This window comes from Meriones unguiculatus, chromosome 11 (assembly GCF_030254825.1).
Source record: "Meriones unguiculatus strain TT.TT164.6M chromosome 11, Bangor_MerUng_6.1, whole genome shotgun sequence".
Lineage (NCBI taxonomy): Eukaryota > Metazoa > Chordata > Mammalia > Rodentia > Muridae > Meriones > Meriones unguiculatus.
This window is the reverse complement of record NC_083359.1, coordinates 53,315,462-53,343,323: the sequence shown is the minus strand read 5'-3', so window position 1 is coordinate 53,343,323 and position 27,862 is coordinate 53,315,462. Positions and strand designations below refer to the sequence as shown.

At 42.1% G+C, this 27,862-nt stretch overlaps 1 protein-coding gene across 1 annotated transcript; it reads right to left on the bottom strand.

Moving 5' to 3' along the window:
* Nucleotides 1-9: 9 nt before the first annotated feature.
* On the bottom strand, nucleotides 10-27,836 carry Ctse (cathepsin E). Its single transcript, XM_060365040.1, has 9 exons — nucleotides 27,715-27,836; nucleotides 27,038-27,194; nucleotides 26,320-26,437; nucleotides 25,358-25,476; nucleotides 13,965-14,164; nucleotides 11,825-11,947; nucleotides 2,010-2,151; nucleotides 1,814-1,912; nucleotides 10-797 (listed from the first exon to the last, which is right to left on the bottom strand). Exons 1-9 carry the CDS (start codon nucleotides 27,780-27,782, stop codon nucleotides 633-635), a joined length of 1,191 nt encoding a protein of 396 aa, XP_060221023.1. The 5' UTR covers nucleotides 27,783-27,836; the 3' UTR covers nucleotides 10-632.
* Nucleotides 27,837-27,862: the final 26 nt, after the last annotated feature.

Genomic DNA, 27,862 nt, shown 5'->3' with positions numbered 1-27,862 from the left:
GAAGAGACATTTCAAAATAATGCAACTTATGTTTATTTTCAGTTATGAATCTGATTTGAACCCTGATACAAATAAACCAACTGTAAAAACAGGTGTACATTTATGAGAGGGTGAGAGCTATTTCAACTCTGACTTTTAAGGATATTAAGCATTAGATAAGATGACATGGTGCTTAGAATTTGCTTCCAAATCTAGATGTGAGGAGCTGAGGGGGAGAAGATAGAGGCTCCTGGCCACATGTGGGTGGGTTGTGAAGTGAGGGAGAGAGGTGCATGGGGATTTATTTCGCTATCATGTCTACTTGTGTGTATGTTTGGAGATTTCCGTAACAGAAAGTCAACAAAAAGCAATAAAGACTACATCCAGAACTTCATTCTTTCATTATGGTGATGGTAGAAGTGCTGTACCTGTGCATGTGTGGGTGGCTGTGTTTGTTCATGTGTGGGAGGCTGTGTGTGTGCATGTGTGGATGGCTGTGATTGTGCATGTGTGGGAGGTTCTATGTGTGCTCTCATGCTTTGTTTGGTCTGAACACTCTGGCTACATCCTGTGGGAAGTGACTTTGATAGTCACAAACAGACCTAACATGTTAAAGGGGTGTCAGGCATCCATACATAAACATACATTCCTATTTAGGGGACTGCAGGGGCCAATCCCACTTGGTTATTTCCACGATCAAAGACTGAGTAAAACTGTCGAATGAAGACATCCCCCAGGATCCAGAGGGGCCCAGCTGGAGGATGGATGTCAAGTCCCTGAAAACCACTGCCGCAGAACTGCATTCCATCCACTAAGTCCTAGGGTCCAAAAGAAGCACTTAGTAGCAGGCAAGGAAAGATGAATGTAGTCGGGGTGCCCTACTAAATGGTGGTGCTGGCCATCCAATGGCCTTGGGTGGTTGGTGAATGCCACCATTGAGGGTGGTGGTCTCTTTCTCTCATTTCATGCTAGTATCCCAGCTGTTCAGTACAGTGTATGTTTGCTCCATTCACTTATCTGTGGATTATTTATGTGCATGTGTGCAGCGTGCATCTGTGCATGTGTGAGTGTGTCCCACAGAGATCAGGAGAGGGCATTGGAGCTCCTGGAGCTGGAGTTACATGTGGCTTGTGAGGCACACAAAACGGGTGCAGGAAACACGACTGTGGTCCTGGAAGATCAGCACATGCTCCTTTTTTAAAATTTAATTTATTTTTTTATTATTAGTTACATTTTATTAACTCTGTATCCCAACTGTATCCTGCTCCCTCACTCCCTCCCAATCCTTCCCTCCCTCCCTCATCTCCTCCCTGCCCCTTTCCAAGCCCACTGATTGGGGAAGGACCTCCTCCCCTTTCATCTGACCCTGTTTTATCAGGTATCTTCAGGACTAGCTGCAAAGTCCTCCACTGTGGCCAGCACATGCTCTTAACGGCTGAGCCACCTCCCAGCCCCAGTCAGATTGCCTTCTTTTAATTCTCAGAACCTCGGCACCCTCCTCTATAAAATGGGGTAATCACATCTCGGTGCATATGAGTAGTGGGGAGGATTAGTGTGCTTGTTGATAAATTCCTCATGCCAGCATCAGAAATCCCCCTTAAGTGTCTTGCACCTCTGTAGTTGCTGCTTCATGGCAGAACTGGAAACTAGAAGTAAGTCAGGCAGTTTCTACCACAGGCAGCTACATCTTTCTCAGGGAAAATGCCACATCAGGACTGGACTAGGTGGGAGGGAGTTTGGATTACTTGTAGACTTGTGTAGATGGCTCTGAAGGGGAAGTGGCAGGCACGTGGGGAGGGTACTGTGACTCACAGAATAAGGAAACAGTCCTTACCGGCAGGATGTAGGCAGTTGGGCTGAGGGTGTATGAAACCCCATTGATGAGGAAGGCGACATTTGGCATCACGTTAAGGGCAGCACAATCCACAGCATACTAAAACATAGAAGGATCAACTCAGACACTGCTCTCTCTTCAGACAAGGACAGACTCTTCTGCTCCTATACCATTCTTACCCCAGGAAGACACTCACTTCTCCATCCATGGGTGTGGCCCCAATGGCCTCTTGAAGCTGTTTGATCTTGTCAGGAGGGCCAGTGATGAGGGAGGTACCTGTGTCCACAATGGCCTGGCAGCCCTCGGAGCAGAACATCACAGTGTCTCCTACCTGGATTCTGAGGAAAAAGGGCCCCCATGGTTCCACAGTTAGTACCTGATCCTAGGCCATTCCTGCTCCCTATGGGGCCCTTTACCTTATCAGGGTGCAGTAATGGTATCCTCTTTGGTCTCTTCTATAACAGTTGGAGTGTTTTCCAACTGAGAGACCAAAAGATAAGCAGCGATTGTTAACACTATGTAGAGTAGGCGCGGTATAGCAGTAAGTTCCCTGAGGGGAGAGCTACCTCGCCGCATTCTTCCCTGCATTCTTTCCCGCCTTCCCGGTTCCCGGTGGGTACGTGACTTGGCTCACAATCTGCCTTCCCGCCTTCCCTGTTCTGGGTACGTGACTTAACTACGGCTTTGTTCAAACCACCCAATCAGACCCCTGTAACTATGCTTCTCGCTTCTGTAACCGCGCCTCCTGCTCCCGAGCCCTATAAAAACCCGTCACCCCAACCGAGAGGCGCGCAAGTCCTCCGATAGGCTTGGTCGCCCCGGGTACCCGTGTATCAAAATAAACCTCTTGTGGCTTGCATCTGAAGGCTGGTCTCGCTGTTCCTTGGGAAGCGGGGTCTCCCCGTCTAGATAGGCTCTTGGGAGTCTTTCATTGGGTCACCCAGTCTATCCCCAGAAGGTCGCTAGGACGGCGGGTACCCACCGCCAACACAACTGAGCTCCTGCCGCGCAGAGATCTGCACGCTCAGCTCAGCGGTACAGACAAGCTGTGCGCCCCAGTACAACAGGGATTGGGAACCTCTGTCCAGAGAGGACCCCACAGGGAAGGAAGAAACCGTGCTGCTGGGGTCACCTAGGGAAAGTCTAGCAGCCTGCAGATGGCAGACAGGTGAGTACGCCCAGCCATCACAGATCTGGGCCCAAACAGGGAGCACAGAGTGATCGGAAACTCAGCTTCTGCAGACTAGCAGGCGGGCACACGCTCCACCAGCCCAGAGGCCTGCATTGTACCAAATACATCTTACAGGCAGAACTGTACGCCCCAAGACACCAGAGCAGTACTCACCCGCCACAAATTACCTCTTGGGTTCTGGGGCACAGAGCCCCAACCTCAGACCTACAAAAGTCCGGAACCCTGAGATCAACCCCCCAGATACTGCTCCAAGGGGCAACCAGTTATCCCTAACAAAACCAACCAAACCACGGGACACACAGGTTACAGCAGTTGATCACTAAATTTACAGCAAGAAACCCAGAAGGAGGGCAACTGTCTCCAGGACTTCTCCCAGTGAGAGGAAAGCCCTCTCGACTAATCAGGACCACAGTTACTACCCAGGTCTCTAGGCCTGAGGTGAGCTGTAGCAACTCCTGAAAAACACCGGACATCCAGTGACTATACCCAAAAAGCTGGGAAGGCTTCCTTCAGGAAAAACCATCTTCCTGCCAAAGGGATTCTCTCCACTACAAGAGTCCAGGAACAACCAGAAACTAAATTCAAACAACTAAGATAGCCCAATGGGTAGAGTACAGTGTAAAAGTCCAACCAACAAAAGCCAGAGCAATATGGCATCTCCAGAACCCAGTTATCCAGGGGCAAATAGCCCTAGACACCCCAGCATAAATGAAATTCAAGGAGATGACCTAACATCTATGCTCATGAAGAAGATAACAGAGGAAACAAATAAAATACGAAAAGAATTAGAGGAAGATAAAAACAAACAGATCATGGCTATCCGTAAAGAAATGGAGGAAATTAAAGACAAGGAGATTATGGCCATCCGTGAAGAAATACGGGAAGCTGCAGCCAAACAGTCTGTGGCCTTTAGAGAGGAAATGCTTAAATCACTGAATGAAATAAAAGAAACAGTGGAGTGTTCAAACAAACAGCTGAAGGAATTGACGGAAAAACGTGAAAATACAGTCAGACAGGGGAAGGAAACCAACAAAATAGCTCAAGACCGGAAGATAGAATTGGAAAAATTAAAAAAAACACAAATGGAAGAAATTGTGGCGAGAAAGAACTTAGGGAAGAAAGCAGGAACTACAGAGGTTAGCATAACCAATAGGCTACAAGAAATGGAAGAAAGAATCTCAGGTGTGGAAGATACAATGGAAGAAATAGATGTATCTGTCAAAGAAAATGTTAAATCTAAAAAATTCCTGACACAGACCGTCCAAGAAATTCAAGACAACATAAAAAGACAAAACCTAAGAATAATAGGAATAGAGGAAAAAGAAGATTCCCTGCACCAAGGCCCAGAAAATATTTTCAACAAAATCATTGAAGAAAATTTCCCCAACTTAAAGGAGAGGCCAATAAGAATACAAGAGGCCTATAGAACACCCAATAAATTAGACCAGAAAAGAAAATCCTCCCGCCACATAATAATCAAAACTGTAAGTATACAGAAAAGAAAAAATACTAAAAGCTGCAAGAGAAAAAGGCCAAGTAACATATAATGGCAAACCCATTAGAATCACACCTGACTTTTCAACAGAGACTATGAAAGCCAGAAGGGCCTGGACTGATATCATGCAGACCCTAAGAGAACACAGATGTCAGCCCAGGCTACTATACCCTGCAAAACTCTCAGTCCTCATAGATGGAGAAAACAAGATATTCAATGACAAAAACAAATTTCAACAATACCTACAAACAAATCCAGCATTACAGAAGACACTGGAAGGGAAAATACAACCCAAGAAAGCTAGCTACATTCAAGAAAACACAGAAAATAAATAACCCCACTACAGCAAAACAAAAAGCAACCAAGCACACAACCGTATGACCACAGCCAACATCAAATTCAAAGGATCTAACAGCCACTGGTCATTAATCTCTCTCAATATCAATGGATTCAACTCTCCAATAAAAAGACACAGACTAACAGAATGGATGCGTAAACAAAACCCAGCAATCTGTTGTATACAAGAAACACACCTAAGACACAAAGATAGACATGACCTGAGGGTAAAGGGATGGAAGACGGCTTTTCAAGCAAATGGATGCAAGAAGCAAGCAGGAGTAGCCATTCTAATATCTGATAAAATAGTCTTTCAACCAAAATTAATCAAAAGAGATGGGGAAGGACACTTCATACTCATCAAGGGAAAATTCCACCAGGAAGACATCACAATCCTGAACATCTATGCCCCAAATACAAGGGCACCCACATTTGTGAAAGAAACATTGATAAAACTTAAACCACACATAGATCCCCACACACTAATAGTGGGAGACTTCAACACCCCACTCTCAACAAAGGACAGGTCAACTAAACAGAAATTAAACAAAGAAACAATATCTCTAACAGAGGTCATGAATCAAATGGACCTAACAGACATTTACAGAACCTTACACCCAAACACAAAAGAATTTACCTTCTTCTCAGCACCTCATGGAACCTTCTCCAAAATAGACCACATAGTTGGTCACAAAGCAAGCCTCAACAAATACAGGAAGATTGAAATAATCCCTTGTATCCTGTCGGATCACCATGGACCTCAGTAACAACAGAAATAGCAAAAAGCCTACACATACATGGAAACTGAACAACTTGCTACTAAAAGACAGCTGGGCCAGGGAAGAAATAAAGAAAGAAATTAAAATCTTCCTAGAACTCAATGAAAATGAAGACACAACATACCCAAACTTGTGGGACACAATGAAGGCAGTGCTATGAGGAAAGTTCATAGCACTAAATGCCTTCAAGAAAAAATTCGAGACAGCGCATTCAAGCAACTTAATGGCTCACTTAAAAACCCTAGAAAAAGAAGAAGCAGACACACCAAGAAGGAGCAGACGGCTGGAAATAATCAAACTCAGGGCTGAAATCAATCAATTGGAAACAAAGAAAACAATTCAAAGAATCAATGAAACCAAGAGCTGGTTCTTTGAGAAAATCAACAAGATAGACAAACCCTTAGCCAAACTAACTAAAAGGCAGCGAGACACCATCCATATCAACAAAATCAGAAATGAAAAGGGGGACATAACTACAGACACTGAGGAAATCCAAGCAATCAGTACGACTTACTTCAAAAGTCTATATGCCACAAAATTTGAAAATTTAAATGAAATGGACAATTTTCTTGATTGATTCCACTTACCAAAGCTAAATCAGGACCAGGTAAATCAATTAAATAGTCCTATATTTCCCAAGGAAATAGAAGCAGTCATCGAAAGTCTCCCATCCAAAAAAAGCCCAGGACCTGATGGTTTCAGCGCAGAATTCTACCAAACATTCAAAAAAGAGCTAACTCCAGTTCTCTTCAAACTATTCCACAAAATAGAAACATAAGCAACATTACCAAACTCATTCTATGAAGCCACAGTCACCTTGGTAACTAAACCTCACAAAGACCCAACAAAAAAAGAGAAGTTCAGGCCAATCTCCCTTATGAACATTGATGCAAAAATACTCAACAAAATACTCGCAAACCGAATACAAGAACACATCAAAGATATCATCCACCATGACCAAGTAGGCTTCATCCCAGATATGCAGGGGTGGTTCAATATACGGAAATCCATCAATGTGATCCACCATATTAACAAACTGAAAGAAAAAAAATTACATGATAATCTCCCTAGATGCTGAAAAAGCATTTGACAAAATCCAACATCCATTCATGTTTAAAGTATTGGAGAGATCAGGGATACAAGGCACATATCTAAACATAGTAAAGGCGATATACAGCAAACCTATAGCCAACATCAAACTGAATGGAGAGAAACTTAAAGCAATCCCACTGAAATCAGAGACAAGACAAGGCTGCCCATTCTCTCCATATCTCTTCAACATAGTGCTGGAAGTCCTTGCTAGAGCAATAAGACAGTTGAAGGAGATCAAGGGGATACAAATTGGAAAGGAAGAAGTCAAAGTATCACTATTTGCAGATGATATGATAGTATTCGTGAGTGACCCCAAAAACTCTACCAGGGAACTCCTACATCTGATAAACACCTTCAGCAAAGTGGCTGGATACAAAATTAACTCAAAAAAATCAGTAGCCCTCCTGTATACAAAAGACAAAAGGGCTGAGAAAGAAATTAGGGAAACAACACCCTTCACAATAGCCACAAATGACATAAGGTACCTCGGAGTAACCCTAACCAAGGAAGTCAAAGACTTGTATGAAAAAAAATTTCAAGTCTCTGAAGAAAGAATTAGAAGAAGATATGAGAAGATGGAAAGATCTCCCATGTTCATGGCTTGGCAGGATTAACATAGTACAAATGGCCATTTTACCAAAAGCAATCTACAGATTCAATGCAATGCCCATCAAATTACCAACACAATTCGTTACAGACCTGGAAAGAAAAATTCTCAACTTCATATGGAATAACAAGAAACCCAGAATTGCTAAAACAATCCTCTACAATAAAAGATCTTCTGGAGGTATCTCCATCCCTGATCTTAAGTTGTACTATAGAGCAACAGTTTTAAAAACTGCATGGTACTGGCATAATAACAGAATAGTGGATCAATGGAACCGAACAGAGGACCCAGAAATAAACCCACACACTTATGGATACATGATCTTTGACAAAGACACCAAAACCATACAATGGAAAAAAGATAGCATCTTCAACAAATGGTGCTGGTCCAACTGGATGTCTACATGTAGAAAAATGAAAATAGATCCATACTTATCACCCTGCACAAAACTGAAGTCCACGTGGATCAAAGACCTCAACATAAATCCTGACACATTAAATCGGCTAGAAAAAAAAAAAGTGGGGAATACCCTAGAACTCATTGGTACAGGGGAAAACTTCATGAACAGAACTCCAACAGCACAGGCTCTAAGAGCAACAATCAATAAATGGGACCTCATGAAACTGAAAAGCTTCTGCAAAGCAAAGGAGACCATCATCAAAACAAAGCGACTGCCTACAGATTGGGAAAGAATCTTCACCAACCCTTTATCCGACAGAGGACTCATATCCAGTATATATAAAGAACTAAAGAAGCTGGAAAGCAGCAAACCAAGTAATCCACTTAAAAAATGGGGAACAGAGCTAAACAGAGAATTCTCTGTAGAGGAATACCGAATGGCAGAGAAGCACTTAAAGAAATGCTCAACCTCACTAGCCATTAGGAAAAAGCAAATCAAAACAACCCTGAGATTTCACCTTACACCCATGAGAATGGCCAAGATCAAAAACTCAAGTGACAACACATGCTGGAGAGGTTGTGGAGAAAGGGGAACCCTTCTCCACTGCTGGTGGGAATGTAAACTTGTACAACCACTCTGGAAATCAACCTGGCGCTTTCTCAGACAACTAGGAATAGTGCTTCCCCATGATCCAGCCATACCACTCCTGGGCATATATCCAAAAGAGGCTCAAGTACACAAAACGGACATTTGCTCAACCATGTTTGTAGCAGCTTTATTTGTAATAGCCAGAAGCTGGAAACAGCCCAGATGCCCCTCAACTGAAGAATGGATGCAGAAACTGTGGTACATCTACACAATGGAATATTACTCAGCAATGAAAAATAAGGAAATCATGAAATTTGCAGGTAAATGGTGGGATCTGGAAAGGATCATCCTGAGTGAGTTGTCCCAGAAGCAAAAAGACACACATGGTATATACTCACTCATATAGACATACAACATGGGACAAACCCACTATAACCTGTGTATCTAAAGAAACTAAGCAAGAGAGAGGACCCTAACTAAAATGTCCAATCCCCATCCGGAAAGGCAAAGAGGATGGACATCAGAAGAATAAGAAAACAGGAAACAACCTAGAAACCTACCACAGAGGGCCTCTGAAACCCTCTGCCCTATATACTATCAAAGCAGATGCTGAGCCTGATGGGCAAGTGTTGGGCAGAGTGAAGGGAATTTTATGTAAGAACTGGGAAATAGTAAAAGCTGGAGAGGACAGGGTCTCCACAAAGAGAGCAACAGCACAAGAAAATTTGAACACAGGGAACTTCCCAGAGACTCATACTCCAATCAAGGTCTATTCATAGAGATAACCCAGACCCCCTGCACAGATGTAGCCCAGGGCAGTTCAGAGTCCAATTGGGTTACATAGTAATGTGAAGAGGGACTGCCTCTGACGTAATCTGATTGGCCTGCTCTTTGATCACCTCCCCCTGGGGGGGAGCAGCCTTACCAGGCCATAGTAGAGGACAATGCAGCCACTTTTGATGTGAACTGATGGACTAAGATCAGAAAGGAGAGGAGAACCTCCCCCATCAGTGGACTTGGGGAGTGGCATGAGGAGGGAGGGGCTTATAGCGGGATGCAGAATGAATAAAGTGTAATTGAGGAAAAATTAAAAAAAAAGGGAAAATAATTTAAGAACCTTAAATGACTTTCAAAAGTGGAGCAAAACATGGAGTTAGTCAATTTACATGGAGCATGTCTTGCCCCTGGGGACAATGGTCTCCTGAACCTACTCACACCTCGGACACCACCACTGCTAGTTGTAGAACTGATGTAAGATGTTCCAACGAGGGGGTTAAGGCTTCTCATAATATTTCCTATAAGCCCATACCTGTTTGTTTATATCCCCCATTTTTATTCATTATTAGCCAGATAGAGCCAAGTAATTGTGGTAATGATACTTGCTTTTTTGCCCAATACTGGAATGCTAGTGAATTTAGGTATGCCCTGGTTACTCGCATGCCTCTCTGGGTGCCTGTGCCCGTTGATGCCCCTCACGCTATGACTCTCTTCAGACAGAAAAGGGATCTTGGAACTACAGCCGCCACTGTTACTGCCATCTCATTGGCGGCTGTTGGAGCTACCACCGTGGCATTAGCCATGAGTCAAACTGTGCAGACTGCTCAGACCCTGAATAATCTTTTAGCCAATGTAGCTTATGCCTTAGATGTACAAAATGAATTAATGCTCAACTAAAAGGAGGCTTGATGTTCAATCAGAGGGTTGACCTCGTGCACGAGCAAATTGATACCCTATGGCAAATGGCTCAACCGGGCTGTCAATGAAAGTATGCTGGACTTTGTGTCACTAGCATACAACATGAGAATTTTTCCTGTGCTGCAAATCTGTCCAAATGATTGTCTAGCTATATTTTAGGTAATTGGACTGGAGAATTCGATAATATGATGGAGCAGCTGAGAGTGGCCATTATCACAGTAAATTCTACCAGAGTGGACGCAGGACTAGCCACAGGATTATCATCATGGATTGCTGCAGCCATGAATCATCTGAAGGAATGGGCGGGCATGGGAGCGTTAGCAGGCCTTCTGGTGTTGGTCACCTTGGTTTGCCTGTGGTATATATGCAAGATTAGAGTCTCACAACAGCGTAATGCAGCCATGATCATTCAGGCCTTTACAGCCATTGAAGCAGGACAGTCTCCCCAAGCATGGTTGGCTATAATAAAAAGCTAAAATGTTATGCTCAGGATGCGAGGCTAAGCACTGCACTCAGGGTCATCTGCTTTGGACCCAGAGAAGAGCAAGTCTGATTGCATGTGGGTTGATGCCCCAGGTCCCACCTCTGAGAAAAAGGTATCAGATGGGTCTGATGCTCTTTGGGTGGATGACACCTAAATGAACATCAGTACAAAGTCCCAATTTATTTCTAATATCAGAGATCAGACCTCTACTCTTGCCTGATGCGTCTAAAACAAAAAGGGGGAACTGTAGAGAGCTGCGGAATGCTGTGCCTTAAAGATGGAGCTGGTTTCCGCCTTCCACTTTCCCGATGATGATTGCTCTTTGTCACAAACAACTCCACATTTGGCTAAGGCTGAGGATCTGGCTTGCTTCCATGTATGTGGACCTATCTGCATTGCCCACGTGGCACGCTGGGGTTGGCTACCCAGAGGCTATTTAAGCTGTGGGCTGGCTTTCCCCAGGGTCAGATGATTGTTCAAGGTTCCTGAATAAACTGCATTGAAAAAAAAAAAGAAGTGCATGTTGAGAGCTGGGTATGGTGAGGAACACCTGTAACCCCAACATGTAGGAGGTTGAGGTGACAGGAACTTGAGCATTCCAGAACAGCTGGGGCTATGTGACAAGATCTTGTCTCAAAAAATAAAACAAAGGAAAAGAACAGAGAATCCTTAAAATGATGTCATGAACATAAATAGGTAAATCTCTATAGTCTGAAAAGCATCAGTAGCCACCATCATTGGAGCTCACTTTTCATCCAAAGCATCTTAAGAACAGAAACTACAGTGTTCTCCCCTGAACTCCCAGATTATCTAGCACAGTGCTGACCATCTATCAGGTGTGTAAACCTACTTCTCCATTTTCTCCATACCCATGCATGTATTTCAAGGCTCAATTTCAGAGCCATTGCCTCTACCAAACCCTGAGCAGCCTTCAGACAGAGATGTCTCAGTGTGTTTGCTAGCCATTCTGTTGGCTTTTGGGACATTGACCATATCTACTTTGTGTTGTGGCAATTTGGAACCGCAACTCATCTTACATACAAGCTTCAAGAAAGCAAAAATCTGAGTCCAAATCACTCTTGCATTCCCTATGTCATTCAGCCTTTGCCTAGTATGTGAACACAGCGTAACTACCTCTGTGAGTTAGACGGATGCCTGCTAAAGGCATAGAGAAGGAAGCTGTTCCTATTTTCCTCCCTGTGCTTTTCCACACTTCCAGTCCAAATGTCAGATTCCCAGCATCTGCTCTAATGCCTGGCAGCATCACTCAGTTAATCTAGCTTGAGGTGTGCCTGTTGTGAGTTCTTCCATTCAACCATAGTTACTACATGAAGGATACTCACCCATCCAGGGCAATCTGCCAGTAGCCTTGCTTGGTGACTGGGATCCAACTAAGGCTCCCAGAGAAATGAGAGGGGTCGTAGCCTCCAAAAGTCAGCTCACTGCCTGAGCCACCTTGCGGGTCACTACATAGAGAGAAAGGCAAATTGTCAAGAAAGAGCCACTGGAAACACAGAGGGGAGGTCAGTAAGGGCCCTTTGATGTATCTGGTAAGTGGGCAGAAATTTACCTAGCCTGAGTCTTTGGGGATTGGAGATAAGAACTGCTCTGTCCAATGCCCTGTGAATATCCCCTGCTTCTTGAATAAAAGTTTAGGAGGTAGGGGGCAACAGAACTGTAGATCCAAGGTCAGGACCATTCTGGGTGTGCAAACCCAGTGCAACTGAGACTGCCCGCCCCCAAACACCCTTTCACACAGCATCACTCCTGCTATGCATGCCATGGTGTCTGCTAATTTTAAAGCATTATGTTTTATTGGGGCTTGAATGTTGGTTAATTTTCATTGATAGTTATTTCTCAAGTTATATGCTGAAATTTAGTAGGATTGTGGGGAAAAGGGGCATTTCCAGGAGGAAAGGGAGCATAAAGATACAAAGCCTGGGGAACCATAGGTCATAGTAGCAGTGGGGAATGGAACGTATGTCTGTAGGAATTTTATGTTTAGTGGGGACTGAGGATGTAGCTAAGGGGTAGAGCCCTTGATGGGCAAGAACATGCATGAGTCCTGGGTTCTAAAAATCTAACCACCTGATCTTGTTGAATTCTCACATCAACCTACTATTTGCTTGAGGAAACTGAGATCCTGGGAGACAAAACAATGCAAATGGTAGGATTTAAAGCCAGGCTATTCTGGCCTTGCTCCTGACCATCACTGCACACTTTGTCAACAGGAGGAGAGCAGGAGCCTCTGCAGTGTGCCTCGATCAAAAGCCTACACCAGGCTTGGTTCCAGCTGCAGCCACTCTGGAGACACAATGTAGCCCAAGAGAGCAAGCTTAGGACTCTTCATGTGGGAGGGGAACAGGGAAAGGGGACATACATTGGAGCATGGCAAGCTCAGGCCAGGCCAGAGAGGAAAAGGTAAATCTTTCTGCATAGGAAAGAAAATCTCAGCACCGCAGGCAAGAATACAAGGGCAGTGAGGTTCATGCTCTTCATAATTATAGGACATGAAGTTTTAAACTCCTGGCAATACAGCTAAGAAAAAAAAATCTTAGCCATTTTTAAATGTTCAGTTCAGATTTTTCACTACCGTGAAGACAAGCTCCCATACATTTTCACAGTGTAGAACTTATTAAGAGCAACCCCCCCCCCTTGGAAACCACCACTGTACTTTTTGCCTGTGAATTCAATTCTAAGTATCTCATATAATTAGAACCACATCTGTCCTTTTGGTGACTGGCCTTTTATTTAGCAAGGTCTTGAAGTTTAATCCATGTTCTAGCACATGTCTATGAGACACTGGAGAGTAAACTCAGAGTCTGGTGAAACCTAGGTAAGTCTGCTACCACCATGCTACCCCCCCACTCTCTTTCCTTTTAAAGACCAAGTGATACTCTACTCTATGGTTATCCCACACTTTCTTTCTTATCCATCAACACAATTTAATTTTAGTATGTTTTTTTTTTCTGGTTTTTCAAGACAGGGTTTCTCTGTGTAGCCTTGGCTGTTCTGGATTCATTTGTAAACCAGGCTGGCCTTGAACTCACAGAGATCTGCTTGCTATTGCCATCCCAAGCGCTGGGATTACAGGTGTGTGCCACCGTGTCCAGCTTTTTAGAATCATCTTATTGACTAATCTTTCCCTTCTTTCCTAACCACAGAGATTATCCTTGTTTCATCATGTTTTGGTGTCTACACTTGGCATGTAACAGGATTGTAGTATTTATTGACCATACAAATCACTAGCCAATCTCAAGGATACATTTAACTCACTGTGGTAGTTCACAAACTGTTTGACATAACTCCTTTACGAGGCAAGCCACATATCCTTGAAATCCAGAGGGCTTAAGTGTTTTTCTCAAGATCATACAGCATAGAGACTCAAGAGATTTGTGGGTCTTAGGACCAAAAAGTCTTGTGTGCCAGGCCACCTGCCTGTAGCCATCACTGATCTGACAGAGGGGACTTGACTAGCCCCACCTGCTCAAGTAGACAGAAAATATAGGCAGATCCACAAGGTTCTGGGCCATCATGTTGTCAAACACTGGGGTTACCCCTCCAGCAGCCAAGGAGGGGTATCCTAGGCCCAGAATCCCATCAAATGCTGCATTCACAAAGGTCTGGCCAGGCTCCTTGACACTTTCTCCAAACTGCTGGCCATCCACAGTCAGCCCTTCCACCTGAGGAGAGAATTGCACAAAGGTTAATTGGATGAGTCCCCATTCTGTCTAAAGATAATTCTTTCTTTCTCACTTTCCTTTTTAAATAGGCACACAGATTTCAACTATAATTCCACTCACATAATTTCTTCATGTGACTTTAAAAATTGAAATATACTGCAATGCAGAAAACGTGTCTATTTTAATAACACTCCACACACCACACATGCCTCCTGAAATAAAACAGGATATTCCAAAGCCCCAGCAGTCCTTTCACGTACCCTGCCAATCATTGCATCCTTCCTCAAGAGTGACTTGTCACCCATATAACATTGGTTTGTATATTTGAGTGGTTCTCAACTTTCTTTAATGCGCCAACCCTTTAATACAGTCCCTCATGTTGTGGTGATCCCTCCCAACCATAACATTATTTTTAGTGTTACTTTATAACTATAATTTTGCTACCATTATGAATTTTAATGTAAATATCTGATATATAGGTTATATTTTCAGTTATAATTTGACCCAAAGGGTTTGCAACCCACAGGTTGGAAATCACTGCCTTATGCCATTGGTGGATATCTGGGCTGTTTCCAATGTTTGATTATCAGCAATGGTGCTTTGTGTACACTTTCTCTGGTGAACACATGTACATATTTCAGTTGGAATAAATCTGTAGATCTCAGGGTATTCTCTCAAAGCAAATGTTCTAGAGTCTCTTAAAATGGTGATTCCAATGTTTTCATTACCAGTATTTTTTGAGCATTCCAATTGGTCCATATCCTCATTAAAACTTGATATGACCTGTCTCTTCCATGTCGGTTTTATAGCAAATATGCAGACAGTTACATTAAGATTTTAATTGCATTTCATGACAATTAATGAAATTGGCTATTTGGATATCTTCTTTTAGAAATGCCTCTTTTGGTTGTTGATATATTTCAGAACCAAGTTCCTTGCTGGAAACTACAAGTTTTCTCCCCTGGCTGCCACTATTCTTTTTGCTGTATTTGACTAACAAGGTATAAATTTTAATGTAGCTAATTTATTTGATTTTTGCTTCAATATTAGTGTATTTTTAATTCTTTATTAATTACACTTTATTCTCTTTGTATCCCCCCTGTGGTTCCTTCCTTCCTCTCATCCCAATCCCTCCTTTCCTCCACCCTCTACAAGCATGCCCCTCCCCAAGTCCATGGATAGTGGAGGTCTTCTTTTCCTTCCTTCTGATCCTAGTCAATTAGGTCTCATCAGGAGTGGCTGCATTGTCTTCCTCTGTGGCCTGGTAAGGCTGCTTCCCCCCCAGGGGGAGGTGATCAAAGAGCAGGCCAATCAGTTCATATCAGAGACAGTCCCTGTTCCTATTACAATGGAACCTACTTGGATACTGAACTGCCATGGGCTACATCTGTGCAGGGCTTCTAGGTTATCTCCATGCATGCTACTTGGTTGGAGTATCAGTCTCAGAAAAGACCCCTGTGCTCAGATTTTTTGGTTCTGTTGCTCTCCTTGTGGAGTTCCTGTCCTCTTCAGATCTTACTGTTTCCCACTTCTTTCCTAAGACTCCCTGCACTCTGCCCAAAGGTTGCCCATAAGTCTCAGCATCTGCTTTGATAGTCTGCAGGGCAGAGCCATTCAGAGGTCCTCTGTGTCAGACTCTTGACTTGTTCCCTCTTTTCTCCTTCTTCTGATGTCCATCCTCTTTGCCTTTCTGGATAGGAATTGAGCACTTTAACAAGAGACTTCCCTCTTGATTAGTTTATTGAGGTGTACAGATTTTAGTATATTATATGTCTAAATGAGTGAGTATATACTGTGTGCGTTTTTCTACTTCTGGGATAGCTCACTCAGCATGATCCCACCATTTACCTGTGAATTTCATGATTTCCTTGTTTTTTATTGCTGAGTAATATTCCATTGTGTAGATGTACCACAATTTCTGTATCCATTCCTCCACCGAGGGGCATCTGGGCTGTTTCCAGCTTCTGGCTATTACAAATAAAGCTGCTACGAACATAGTTGAGCAAATGTCCTTATTGTGTACTTGAGCCTCTTTTGGGTATATGCCTAGGAGTGGTATAGCTGGGTCTTGAGGAAGTGCTATTCTTAGTTGTCTGAGAAAGTGCCAGATTGCTTTCCAGAGTGGTTGTACAAGTTTACATTCCTACCAGCAGTGGAGGAGGGTTCCCCTTTCTCCACAACCTCTCCAGCATGTGTTGTCTCTTGAGTTTTTGATCTTAGCCATTCTGATGGGTGTAAGGTGAAATCTTAGGGTCGTTTTGATTTGTATTTCCCTGATGGCTAATGAGGTTGATCATTTCTTTAAGTGTTTGTCAGCCATTCGATATTCCTCTGCAGAGAATTCTGTATTAGTACAGAATTCTGTATTAGTACAGAATTAGCTCTGTACTCCATTTTTTAATTGGATTACTTGATTTGTTGCTGTTTAACTTTTAGAGTTCTTTATATATACAAGATATTAGTCCTCTGTCAGATATAGAGTTGGTGAAGATCCTTTCCCAATCTGTAGGTAGTCGTTTTGCTCTGATCATAGTGTCCTTTGCTTTACAGAAGCTTTTCAGTTTCATGAGGTTCCATTTATTGATTGTTGCTCTTAGAGCCTGTGCTGTTGGTGTTCTGTTCAGGAAGTTGCCTCCTGTGCCAATGAGTTCTAGGGTCTTCTCCACTTTTTCTTTTAAGTGGTTTAGTGTGTCTGGTTTTATATTGAGGTCTTTGATCCACTTGGACTTTAGTTTTGTGCAGGCTGATAAGTATGGATCTATTTGCATTTTTCTACATGTAGACATCCAGTTAGACCAGCACCATTTGTTGAAAATGCTGTCTTTTTTCCATTGAATGGTTTTGGCATCTTTGTGAAAAATCAGGTGTCCATAAGTGTTTGAATTTATGTCAGGGTCTTCTGTTCGATTTCATTGATCCACGAGTCTGTTTCTATGCCAGTACCATGCAGATTTTAGTATTGTTGCTCTATAGTACCGCTTGAGATCAGGGATGGAGATACCTCCTGAAGATCTTTTACTGTAGAGAATTGTTTTAGCAATTCTGGGTTTCCTGTTGTTCCATATGAAAGTGAGAATTTTTCTTTCAAGGTCTGTAAAGAATTGTGTTTGTAATTTGATGGGAATTGCATTGAATCTGTAGATTGCTTTTGGTAAGATGGCCATTTTTACTATGTTAATCCTGCCAAGCCATGAGCATGGGAGATCTTTCCATCTTCTCATATCTTCTTCTAATTCTTTCTTCAGAGACTTGAATTTTTTTTCATACAAGTCTTTGACTTGTTTGGTTAGGTTCACACCAAGGTACTTTATGTCATTTGTGGCTATTGTGAAGGGTGTTGTTTCCCTAATTTCTTTCTCAGCCCTTTTGTCTTTTGTATACAGGAAGGCTACTGATTTTTTTGAGTTAATTTTGTATCCAGCCACTTTGCTGAAGGTGTTAATCAGCTGTAGGAGTTCCCTGGTAGAATTTTTGGGGTCACTCAGGTATAATATCATATTGTCTGCAAATAGTGATACTTTGACTTCTTCCTTTCCAATTTGTATCCCCTTGATCTCCTTCAATTGTCTTATTTTTCTAGCAAGGACTTCCAGAACTATGTTGAAGAAATATGGAGACAATGCACAGCCTTGTCTTGTCCCTGATTTCAGTGGGATTGATTTAAGTTTCTCTCCATTGAGTTTGATATTGGCTATAGGCTTGCTGTATACTGCCCTTACCATGTTCAGGTATGTGCCTTGTATCCCTGATCTCTCTAAGATTTTAAACATGAATGGATGCTGGATTTTGTCAAATGCCTTTTCAGCATCTAAGGAAATGATCACGTGATTTTTCTTCTTCAGTTTGTTTATGTGGTGGATCACATTGATGGATTTCTGTATATTGAACCACCCTTGCATGGCTGGGATGAAGCCTACTTGGTTGGAGTGGATGATATCTTTGATGTCTTATTGGATTCTGTTTGCAAGTATTTTTGCATCGATGTTCATGAGGGAGATTGGCCTGAAATCCTCTTTCTTTGTTGGGTCTTTGTGAGGTTTAGGTATCAAGGAGACTGTGGCTTCATAGAATGAGTTTGGTAGTGTTCCTTCTGTTTCTATTTTGTGGAATAGTTTGAAGAGTATTGGTGTTAGCTCTTCTTTGAAGGTCTAGTAGAATTCTGCACTGAAACCATATGGCCCTGGGCTTTTTTTGCATGGGAGACTTTTGATGACAGCTTCTATTTAATTGATTTACCTGGTCTTGATTCAGCTTTGGCATGTGGAATTGGTCAAGAAAATTGTCCATTTCATTTAGCTTTTCAAATTTTGTGGCATATAGACTTAGGAAGTCTATTAGGAAGTACGACTAATTATTGTTTGGATTTCTTCAGTGTCTGTGGTTATGTCCCCCTTTTTGTTTCTGATTTTGTTGATTTGGATAGTTTCTCTCTGCCTTTTAGTTAGTTTGGCTAAGGGTTTGTCTATCTTGTTGATTTTCTCAAAGAAACAGCTCTTGGTTTCATTGATTCTTTGAATTGTTTTATTTGTTTCTAATTTATTGATTTCAGTCCTGAGTTTGATTATTTCCAGCTGTCTACTCCTCTTTGGTGTGTCTGCTTCTTTTTTTTTTCTAGGGCTTTTAAGTGAACCATTAAGTTGCTTGCATGAGATATTTCGAATTTCTTCTTGCAGGCACTTAGTGCTATGAACTTTCCTCTTAGCACTGCTTTCATTGTGTCCCATAAGTTTGGGTAAGTTGTGCCTTCATTTTCATTGAATTCTAGGAAGTTTTTAATTTCTTTTTTTATTTCTTCTCTGACCCAGCTGTCATTTAGTAGCAAGTTGTTTTTTTATAACTTGCTTCAGATTTTTTCCACAGTCATGAAGACATTTTCCAAGTTTTCTTCTACATGATTTATTTTTCATTGTTTTTTTTCATTGTTTTTAGGTAGATTTATAATCTACCTAAAGTCTGACAACATATGACACTATTAAGATTAATTTTTCTGCATATATATATGTGTGTGTATGTGTGTGTGTGTGTGTGTGTGTGTGAGAGAGAGAGAGAGAGAGAGAGAGAGCCATCATTATTTAATAACAGTGTTATCCTCTACATGCTGCAGTAAAATGTTTAATATGAGCGAAGTGATTGGTGGGAAATTTCTGGATTTTTCATACACCCTGGTACATTTGTTTCTTTCTTTTTTTTTTTTTCTGTAACCTTTACAAATATGGCAGTCCAAATTGTAGCTTTATAATATCTTGACAGTGTTTTTTTTAATCAAGATATTTTGGTATAATCATTACATTAAACTACATGTTAGAATCAACTTAATATTTCTAACACAAATCATTACTGTCTTGATTGAGGAAACACTGGAGCTATAAATCAATATGGAAATTTTGAGTATTTATCAAAGCAATTCTTTCTGTGGGCATGACTCATCTTTAAATTCATATAAATCTTTTAATTTCATACATTGTGGGTTTTTAGGGTAAAGTTTCCTCATATTTGTTAAAGGTAAGCTCTTTTGATGGTATTATAAATACTACTATTAAAATGTTTTTTTTTTGTCTTCACTGTGACATATAAATCCACATGATTTTTGTATGTTTACCTCTTCTAGAAATGTTGGTAACTTACTAATCTCAGTATGCTGTCTGCAGATGTTTTTAGACTTCCTACATGAAGAATTTTGTTTTGTGGCTAGTTTTGATGGTGTATGCCTTTCATCTCCAGAGGTAGGTAGAGGTAGGTAGTTTATGAGAGTTCTAGGCAAGTATGGCCTACATACAGAGTTCCGGGACAGCTAGTGCTACACAGTGAGACTCTGCCTCAAACAAAATAAAAAAAACTACAAAAAAAAAAAAAAAAACAACAACTGTTTCAGCAAGAGGGAAATAATGCCTGGTACTGGATACCTAGCTAACTACCAAGGTCTAGAGAAGTAATGGATCTTGGAGGACCTACAACCATCACTTTACTAAAGCAACATAAACCCTAACTACACTTTAAATATTTGTCCTTATACCCACCAATAAATGTAGTCCTCAACCCTTATCAAGGAAACTTCTCTTTGCAATAAAGATGTTATAGAAACAACAACCAACCAAAATTCAGAGTTGTGGAACCCAGTCCCAACTTTGGCCTCTATTCCGTGACATTTGCCTGTTATCTCAACAATCAACAGTAACAACTCAGCAGAAGGATCATAGACTCTAGGTTAGATTCAGCTCACAGTGAGGCCTTCCTCACACCTGCCTTAGCCACAAAACACAAAAACTTTGACATCATCAATGCGGAAAGGCTGTGTCTCTAATCCGTTTTGTTTTGTTTGTTTGTTTTGAGACAGGATCTTGTATAGCCAGGTTAAGTGCAGAGTTTACTATGCAACAGAGGAAATCTTAAACTTCTGATCCTCTTGTGCCTGGCCTCTGAGTGCTGGGATTAAAGGTCTCTGCAACTCTGGCAAGTTCTAGTGTTTATAATGACCTTTTCAAATTTTGTTATTAAAGTTCTGGTTTTATAAGACGAGTTATAAACTAACTCTGTCAATTCTCTGGAGGATGGGTCTAGAATTTTCTTTGTGAGGAGTTTATTTTTATTTATTTATTTTTTTACCTCACCCTGGGGGCTGCAGCCTTGCCAGGCCACAGAAGAAAAGGATGCAGCCAGTTTTTTTTTTCAAGATAGCTTTTCCATTCTAGCTAGAATGTTCTTTTTTTTTTAACAGTAAAATTTTATTTAATACTTACTCTGTCTTATGTGAGTGTGGGGCAGTATATGTGGCTCTCGCTGTATTTCTTTTTTTTCTTTTTTTATTAATTTTTTTTAATTACACTTTATTCCTTTTGTATCCCCCCATAAGCCCCTCCCTCCTCTCCTCCCGATCCCACCCTCCCTCCCCTTTCTGCATGCATGCCACTCCACAGTCCACTGATAGGGGAGAATCTCCTCTCCTTTCTGATCTTAGTCTATCAGTTCACATCAAAAGTGGCTGCATTGTCCTCTACTGTGGCCTGGTAAGGCTGCTCCCCCCACAGGGGGAGGGGATCAAAGAGCAGGCCAATCAGATTATGTCAGAGGCAGTCCCTCTTCCCATTACTATGTAACCCACTTGGACACTGAACTGCCATGGGCTACATCTGTGCACGGGTTCTAGGTTATCTTCATGAATAGTCCTTGGTTGGTATATGAGTCTCTGGGAAGTTCCCTGTGTTCAAATTTCCTTGTTCTCTTACTCTCCTTGTGGAGACCCTGTCCTCTCCAGCTTTTACTATTTCCCACTTCTTACATAAAATTCCATTCACTCTGCCCAACAGTTGACCATCAGGCTCAGCATCTGCTTTGATAGTCTGCAGGGCAGAGGCTTTCAGAGGCCCTCTGTGGTAGGTTCCTAGTTTGTTTCCTGTTTTCTATACCCTAGAACTCATTGGTACAGGAGAAAACTTCCTGAACAGAACACCAACAGCACAGGCTCTAAGAGCAACAATCAATAAATGGGACCTCATGAAACTGAAAAGCTTCTGCAAAGCAAAGGACACCGTCATCAAAACAAAGCGACTGCCTACAGATTGGGAAAGAATCTTCACCAACCCTTTATCTGATAGAGGACTCATATCAAGTATATATAAAGAACTAAAGAAGCTGAAAAGCAGCAAACCAAGTAAGTAATCCACTTAAAAAATGGGGAACAGAGCTAAACAGAGAATTCTCTGGAGAGGAATATCGAATGGCAGAGAAGCACTTAAAGAAATGCTCAACCTCATTAGCCATTAGGGAAATGCAAATCAAAACAACCCTTTCACCTTACACCCATGAGAATGGCCAAGATCAAAAACTCAAGTGACAACACATGCTGGAGAGGTTGTGGAGAAAGGGGAACCCTTCTCCACTGCTGGTGGGAATGTAAACTTGTACAACCACTCTGGAAATCAATTTGGCACTTTCTCAGACAACTAGGAATGGCGCTTCCCCAAGATCCAGCCATACCACTCCTAGGCATATATCCAAAAGAGGCTCAAGTACACAAAAAGGACATTTGCTCAACCATGTTTGTAGCAGCTTTATTTGTAATAGCCAGAAGCTGGAAACAGCCCAGATGCCCCTCAACTGAAGAATGGATGCAGAAACTGTGGTACATCTATACAATGGAGTATTACTCAGCAACGAAAAATAAGGAAATCATGAAATTTGCAGGTAAATGGTGGGACCTGGAAAGGATCATCCTGAGTGATCCTTTCATCCAAAAGCAAAAAGACACACATGGTATATACTCACTCATATAGACATACAACATAGGACAAACCCACTAAAATCTGTGCATCTAAGGAAACTAAGCAAGAGAGAGGACCCTAACTAAAACGGTCAATCCCCATCCTGAAAGGCAAAGAGGATGGACATCAGAAGAAGAAGAAAACAGGAAACAACCTAGGAACCTTCTACAGAGGGCTTCTGTTGTTTTGTTTTAACAGCAGAGTAAACATTAAAAGTAGATACAAGATTGTTAATAGTTTCTATTTTATTGTATCAGTTTTGATATGCCATATTTCTCAAGATATTCATCAATTTAAAATTATTGGTTGTTTTTTTTTTCATGTAAAGGCTAAAAGCTCATGGAGTAAGTGGAAAAGGAAGATGTGTGCTGAAAAGAAAAAAAAATGTCACAAAGCTCACAGACTTAAAAGTTGACAGTGATGCTTTAATGAAAGAAATAGCAACTGTGGTACCCAAACATTGCCAGAAGAAAATGCAGTGTGTGGCAGATGATGAAAAGATGACGTGAAAATAGAGACTGAAATTAGTAGACTTAATTAGGAGACTTAGGAAATTAGGAGACTTAATTAAAAGACTCTTCTAGCCCAGCATGGCCAGTAACCAGTGTGGATGAAGCAGTGGCAGAGAAAAAGGCTGAAGAAAGCCTTTTCTTTCTTCAGAGAGAAAAAAGTTGGGGAAAAGCAGAGCCAAGGCAGTGAAGGGCTGGCCTGGTAGACCCTTAAAAACTGGAGATTATGACATACAACAGAAGTTCAATTGTTCGGGATGTCTTCACAGATGTCAGCTCTCACTACACAGAAGCTGTTTGTTTTCATATTTTAGTTTGGACTTAATTCTGTAATTCAAAACCAAAATAATTCATTTGTGTTGGGAACTTAAAGAAAATATCTTCTGCGATGAAAGAAAAAGAAATAAATAAAATTATTGTAATGCTTATCAATATTAAACAGTTTTGATATTTTATGAGGTTGACAAGATCATTAATAATGTCCCTTCTCATTTCTGAGGTTGTTATGTATCATTCATTTTTTCTGGATTTGTCATGCTAGAGGGTTTCTCTTTGCAAACAGTTAATTTGTGACATTGTTGAATTTGTTTACAGTGTGGAAGTCTTACTTCTCTGAAGTCCTGTCCTTTTTATTATTTCTTTCTTTCCCTTTTCTTTGGGCTTGGTTTATGCCTGTTTATTAATATCTTGTTTTTTTTTGTAGTTTTGTTACTCAAAACAGCTTAGATCATTGGTTTTTCCGATTTATGCATTTCAGGCTATGATTGTGCCTTTAAGGACTTGCTGTGGGAACTAGCAGGGAAGTGAAAAGTTGTACACCTACCTCCAAGTGGACCTCAGTCCCTTCCCTGTTTATCAGGGTTATTACAATTATCATTTGGAACACAGCCTTCTAAGTGGTTTATTTATTCTGTAGCATGTGCAAATAATATGTTTACCTGTACACATATAACTCCAACAGAAAGTTTTGCTTCATCTATATAATTTTACATAAAAAGCTTTTTTTTTCTGATAAGATGTTACTGAAACTTTTTTTTTTAAATTTTGAGACATGGTTTCACTATGTAGCTTTGGCTGGCCTGAAATTCTCTATGTAGGCCAGGCTGGGCTCAAACTTGGAGCGTCATTTGCCACAGCCTTCTAAGTACTGGGATTAAAGGTGTATACTATCACATTGGACTTTGGTTAAGCTTTTTTTGTTTTTGTTTTTTGAGACAGGGTTTATTTTGTAGCCTTGGCTGTCCTGGACTTCCTTTGTAGACTGAGCCGGCTTTTAACTCATAGAAATCTGCATGTCTCTGCCTCCTGAGTGCTAGGAGTAAAGGCGTGTGCCTAGCTACTTAAACTTTTTTTTTTTTTTAATTTTTAGTGATTTATTTTTATTTTATGAGCATTGGTGTTTTGCCTGCATGTTTGTCTGTGTGGGTGTATTGGATCCTCTGAAACTACAGATGCAGATAGTTATGAGCTGTCACGTGGGTGCTGGGATGTGAACCTAGGCCTTCTAGAAGAGCAGCCAGTGCTCTTAACCACTGAGCCATCTCTCCAGCCCACTTACATATACTCTAAGGAGACTTATCCTAAAAAAATTAATTAAGCTATTAATACATTCACTTTGCTTTATATTATTTGATGAGCAGCTCATTAGAGCACTCAAACACCACACAATTCATAAGAGTTCAGAAAGATTTGCTCTGGGTTTAATGAGAGGAAGGAGGCTCACATAACACTTCCATAACACTTTTATCAGTTAGTAATATATCCCATGCTCAATGTTTTTTGAAGGGATGCTGATGAAGACTGGGGTCTACTGACCATAGCATCATGCTAGAACTAGAATAAAGCTCACCAGGATGGGGCAGCCTCTATTTTAGGCCTACGCCTAAATACTTGCATAAAGTATCCAGGTAGGACCAGGACTCCCCTGGTTCTCTGATTCCCAGAAATCAGGGAACTTCAGAGACCACTGGTCACAAGGAATTGAAGGAGAGGCTCCTAGACTTCAGGCTTTTGTCACCTGGATTCTTCTCTGTGTTGGTTCCTGCCTCCTACCTTCCTATTTCACTAATGGAGCCCCAGCTTGCTCACTGGCTTGCACTTATTTTTTTTTTCTTTCAAGATGGCAGTCTTCTCTCAGCCCTTCAGTGCTCAGGGACTGCTGGTGCAGCCCTGACACCAGGCATTGTGCCATGACCCTTGTTTCCTGAAGGAAGTCTCACCATGTCCTCTAAGGCTCAACATGCTGGAAAGACTGACCACTGACCCATCTTGGGTGGAAAGGATTGCTCCCTTACCCTAGAAGTAGCCTTGTCTACATCTTCCCAAGGCAGATCTGAAAGTGTGCTCTTGAGACCTCTGAACCATATCCTGCTACTCCTGTGCCTAGTCCCTGGGCAAGAGAACAAAGATGGAGACATTGTACTCACAGAGACTTGGTCAGCTCCGATTATTCCTGTGAGGCTCCCGGTACCATACTGGATGGAGAAATAATTCCCTACCTCCATGTATGTGCTGGACTGGGATGGGTGGAACACCGGGTGTGACTCTGGAAAACAAGAATGCTGCTTCCATCTTCCATTCCTGCCCCAGAGGGCAGAGTGGCTTCCCTCAGCTCCCTATAAGAAGTGGGAGATGGGGATTCCTGGAAAGGCCTGTTATGGCCTTTTACAAGTGAGCTACTGTGTTCCCTCTAGACACAGGTGTGTTCTAACCAAGGACCAAATATTTGTCCCTGGGCAAACCTGGTTACTCATAGTGACTTCACAGACACAAGATAAGCACCGTTTACCAGGCGCCAGCAGCACTCTCAGCCAGCAGTGTAGGCCAGAGCCTGGGCTTCAAAGGAAACTCAGAGGTGAACAATCACCATTACTTGCAACTTTTCACAGAACTTTGAAGATGTCTAGTTCCATAATTTCAAAGAGCTTCTCTCCTTGGGATGTGTCTCCACACAGAACAAGATTTCTCTGTTTAGGGATTCTGTTGCCAGTGTCTATTGCAATCCCTACTTTACTTCTGGCTGAATGGACACACCCATGGCCACTGTGCCTACCAGCCACCCTCCATGGCAATCAGGGCATCAGGGCCTCCTTGAAGCAGGTGCACAGTCTTCCTTAGCACTCAGCCTACCTACCTGTTCAAGAACTTTCTCCCACATTCCTTTGGGTGTTCCAAAGGAAGTGAGTCACTAAGTCAAAGATTTCTCTTCCTAGTGATTAATTTTCTCTCCATTAATTCTGACTATCATGAAAATTGTTATCACGATTAATAGTTACTTTTCAGCTCTGTCCCTGGCCCAGAGATAAGAAGTGGAAGCTGGTATGGCAGGGAGCACCAGTGGAGGGAACCTAAGTCTCCTTGCCCTCCCACCATTGCCAGATCCACTTACTGCATGCAGGACTGGTGCAGTACACAGAAGGGACCCAGAGGTTGGAGGAGCCAGTGTCAAAGATGACAGTGAAGTTCTGTGGTGGGGAGCCAATGGAGATAGTCCCAAAGTATTCCATCTGCAGGGAAGGGGGAGAAAGAATTAAAGTGTGGGAGGAAGGGAGTAGAGGGAGTTGCATGCTTGCAACTAGAGCATGGAGTACCATAGATTACAACCTACAGAGCCTAGAAGAGGCAAGACTGGGGACAAAGGATGAAAGGAACAGAGCAAAGACCATCAGGGAGGAAACTGAGGATAGCCTGGGAAACTTGGCTCTATTCTTCTCTCATTAGCTTGATTCTCATGATGTCATTGTAAGCAAGGCAGGGAAGACAGGAATGCCTCTATTTTAGAGATTGGGGAACTGGGGTTGTAGGAAATCAAGTACTTTCTTTGCCCAAAGACATAGCTAGTAAAATGCCTAGCTGAGCACACAATAAGGGCTGTTCCCTTCAGAGCACATGTCATCCTTATCTTTTTCCTCTTGAAGAAAACCCCTTGCCCTGAATCACACTGAATCCTGCTCTACAGAGTTTAAAAAAAACTAAGGATTATTTATGTGAATCACCCAAGCAATAAAATCCATGCCAGAGCACCTGATGTCTCCTGTCTATGCTGGAGGCCTAGCGTTTTTCTCCCTACACCCAGTGCCCCTGGGCTTCAACCCAAGAAGTCTTACATCCAGGTAATTGATGAGGGGCTCGTTGGCGCTCTGATCTATTTCACAGGACTCACTGAATAGGATCATGTCCAAGTTCTGGGACTTCCAGAAGTCTGAGAGTTGGCCTTGAGCCCGTAGTTTCTTCCGGAGGGACTGATGCCTTCTGAGGGGCACCCTGGAAAAAAAGCCCAATGTGAAGAGGTCAACTCTGCTCCCCCACTCCTATTTCCACATATCAGTTTAGAGACTGACTACAGAAAGACCTAGAAAAGGACCTGGTTGTCTATGGAACCAGAATCTGAGTAGAAATTTTTCTCCCTTCCTGGACACTGGCCCTTGGAATGAGAGATAGGACCGGCGTCCTATCTGACCCCAGAAAGGGCTGACTTAAAGGGATGTAAGGCCTCTGTGGATACCAGTGCTCAGGGCCCCCTCTGGAACATATTTGAAGGTTTGGGGTTATGAACCACAGCTATTGGCATGATTTTGAGCAACAGAGTGAGGCCCTTGAACTGAGGCATATGACTCTATATGAAGGAGAGGCCTGGGACCAACTGGGAAACATTCCTTAGAGATTCCCATGAGACCCCAGCTTCTTCTTTACACTTTCTCATTAGCTTTAATCCCCAAGGGCAGCCCTGAGTTGTTGTTGGGGAATCCTTATGTTGAACTCAGTGCTGGAGACAGGGTCTTACCTGTGTAGAACTCCTTGGGACTCAGCCAGGTCCAGGAGCACCAGCAGTAGCACTAGGATGGGTTTCATTGTGGTCCAACCAGCAGCTTCTCTTTCACTCTGCTTCGACCTGTCTTCCACCTTCCTTTCTTCTTGTGTACAAGGCAGGG

What these genes read in the sequence shown, in the direction of transcription:
- Ctse (XM_060365040.1), bottom strand. Translation starts at nt 27,782, where the DNA reads ATGAAACCCATCCTAGTGCTACTGCTGGTGCTCCTGGACCTGGCTGAG. An exon ending in TGGCAGATTGCCCTGGATGG is followed by an intron (nt 2,152 to 11,824) that starts GTGAGTATCCTT and finishes CTTTTTCCTCAG; the next exon opens with AATCCAGGTAGGAGACACTG. An exon ending in CCACACCCATGGATGGAGAA is followed by an intron (nt 1,913 to 2,009) that starts GTGAGTGTCTTC and finishes TCTATGTTTTAG; the next exon opens with TATGCTGTGGATTGTGCTGC.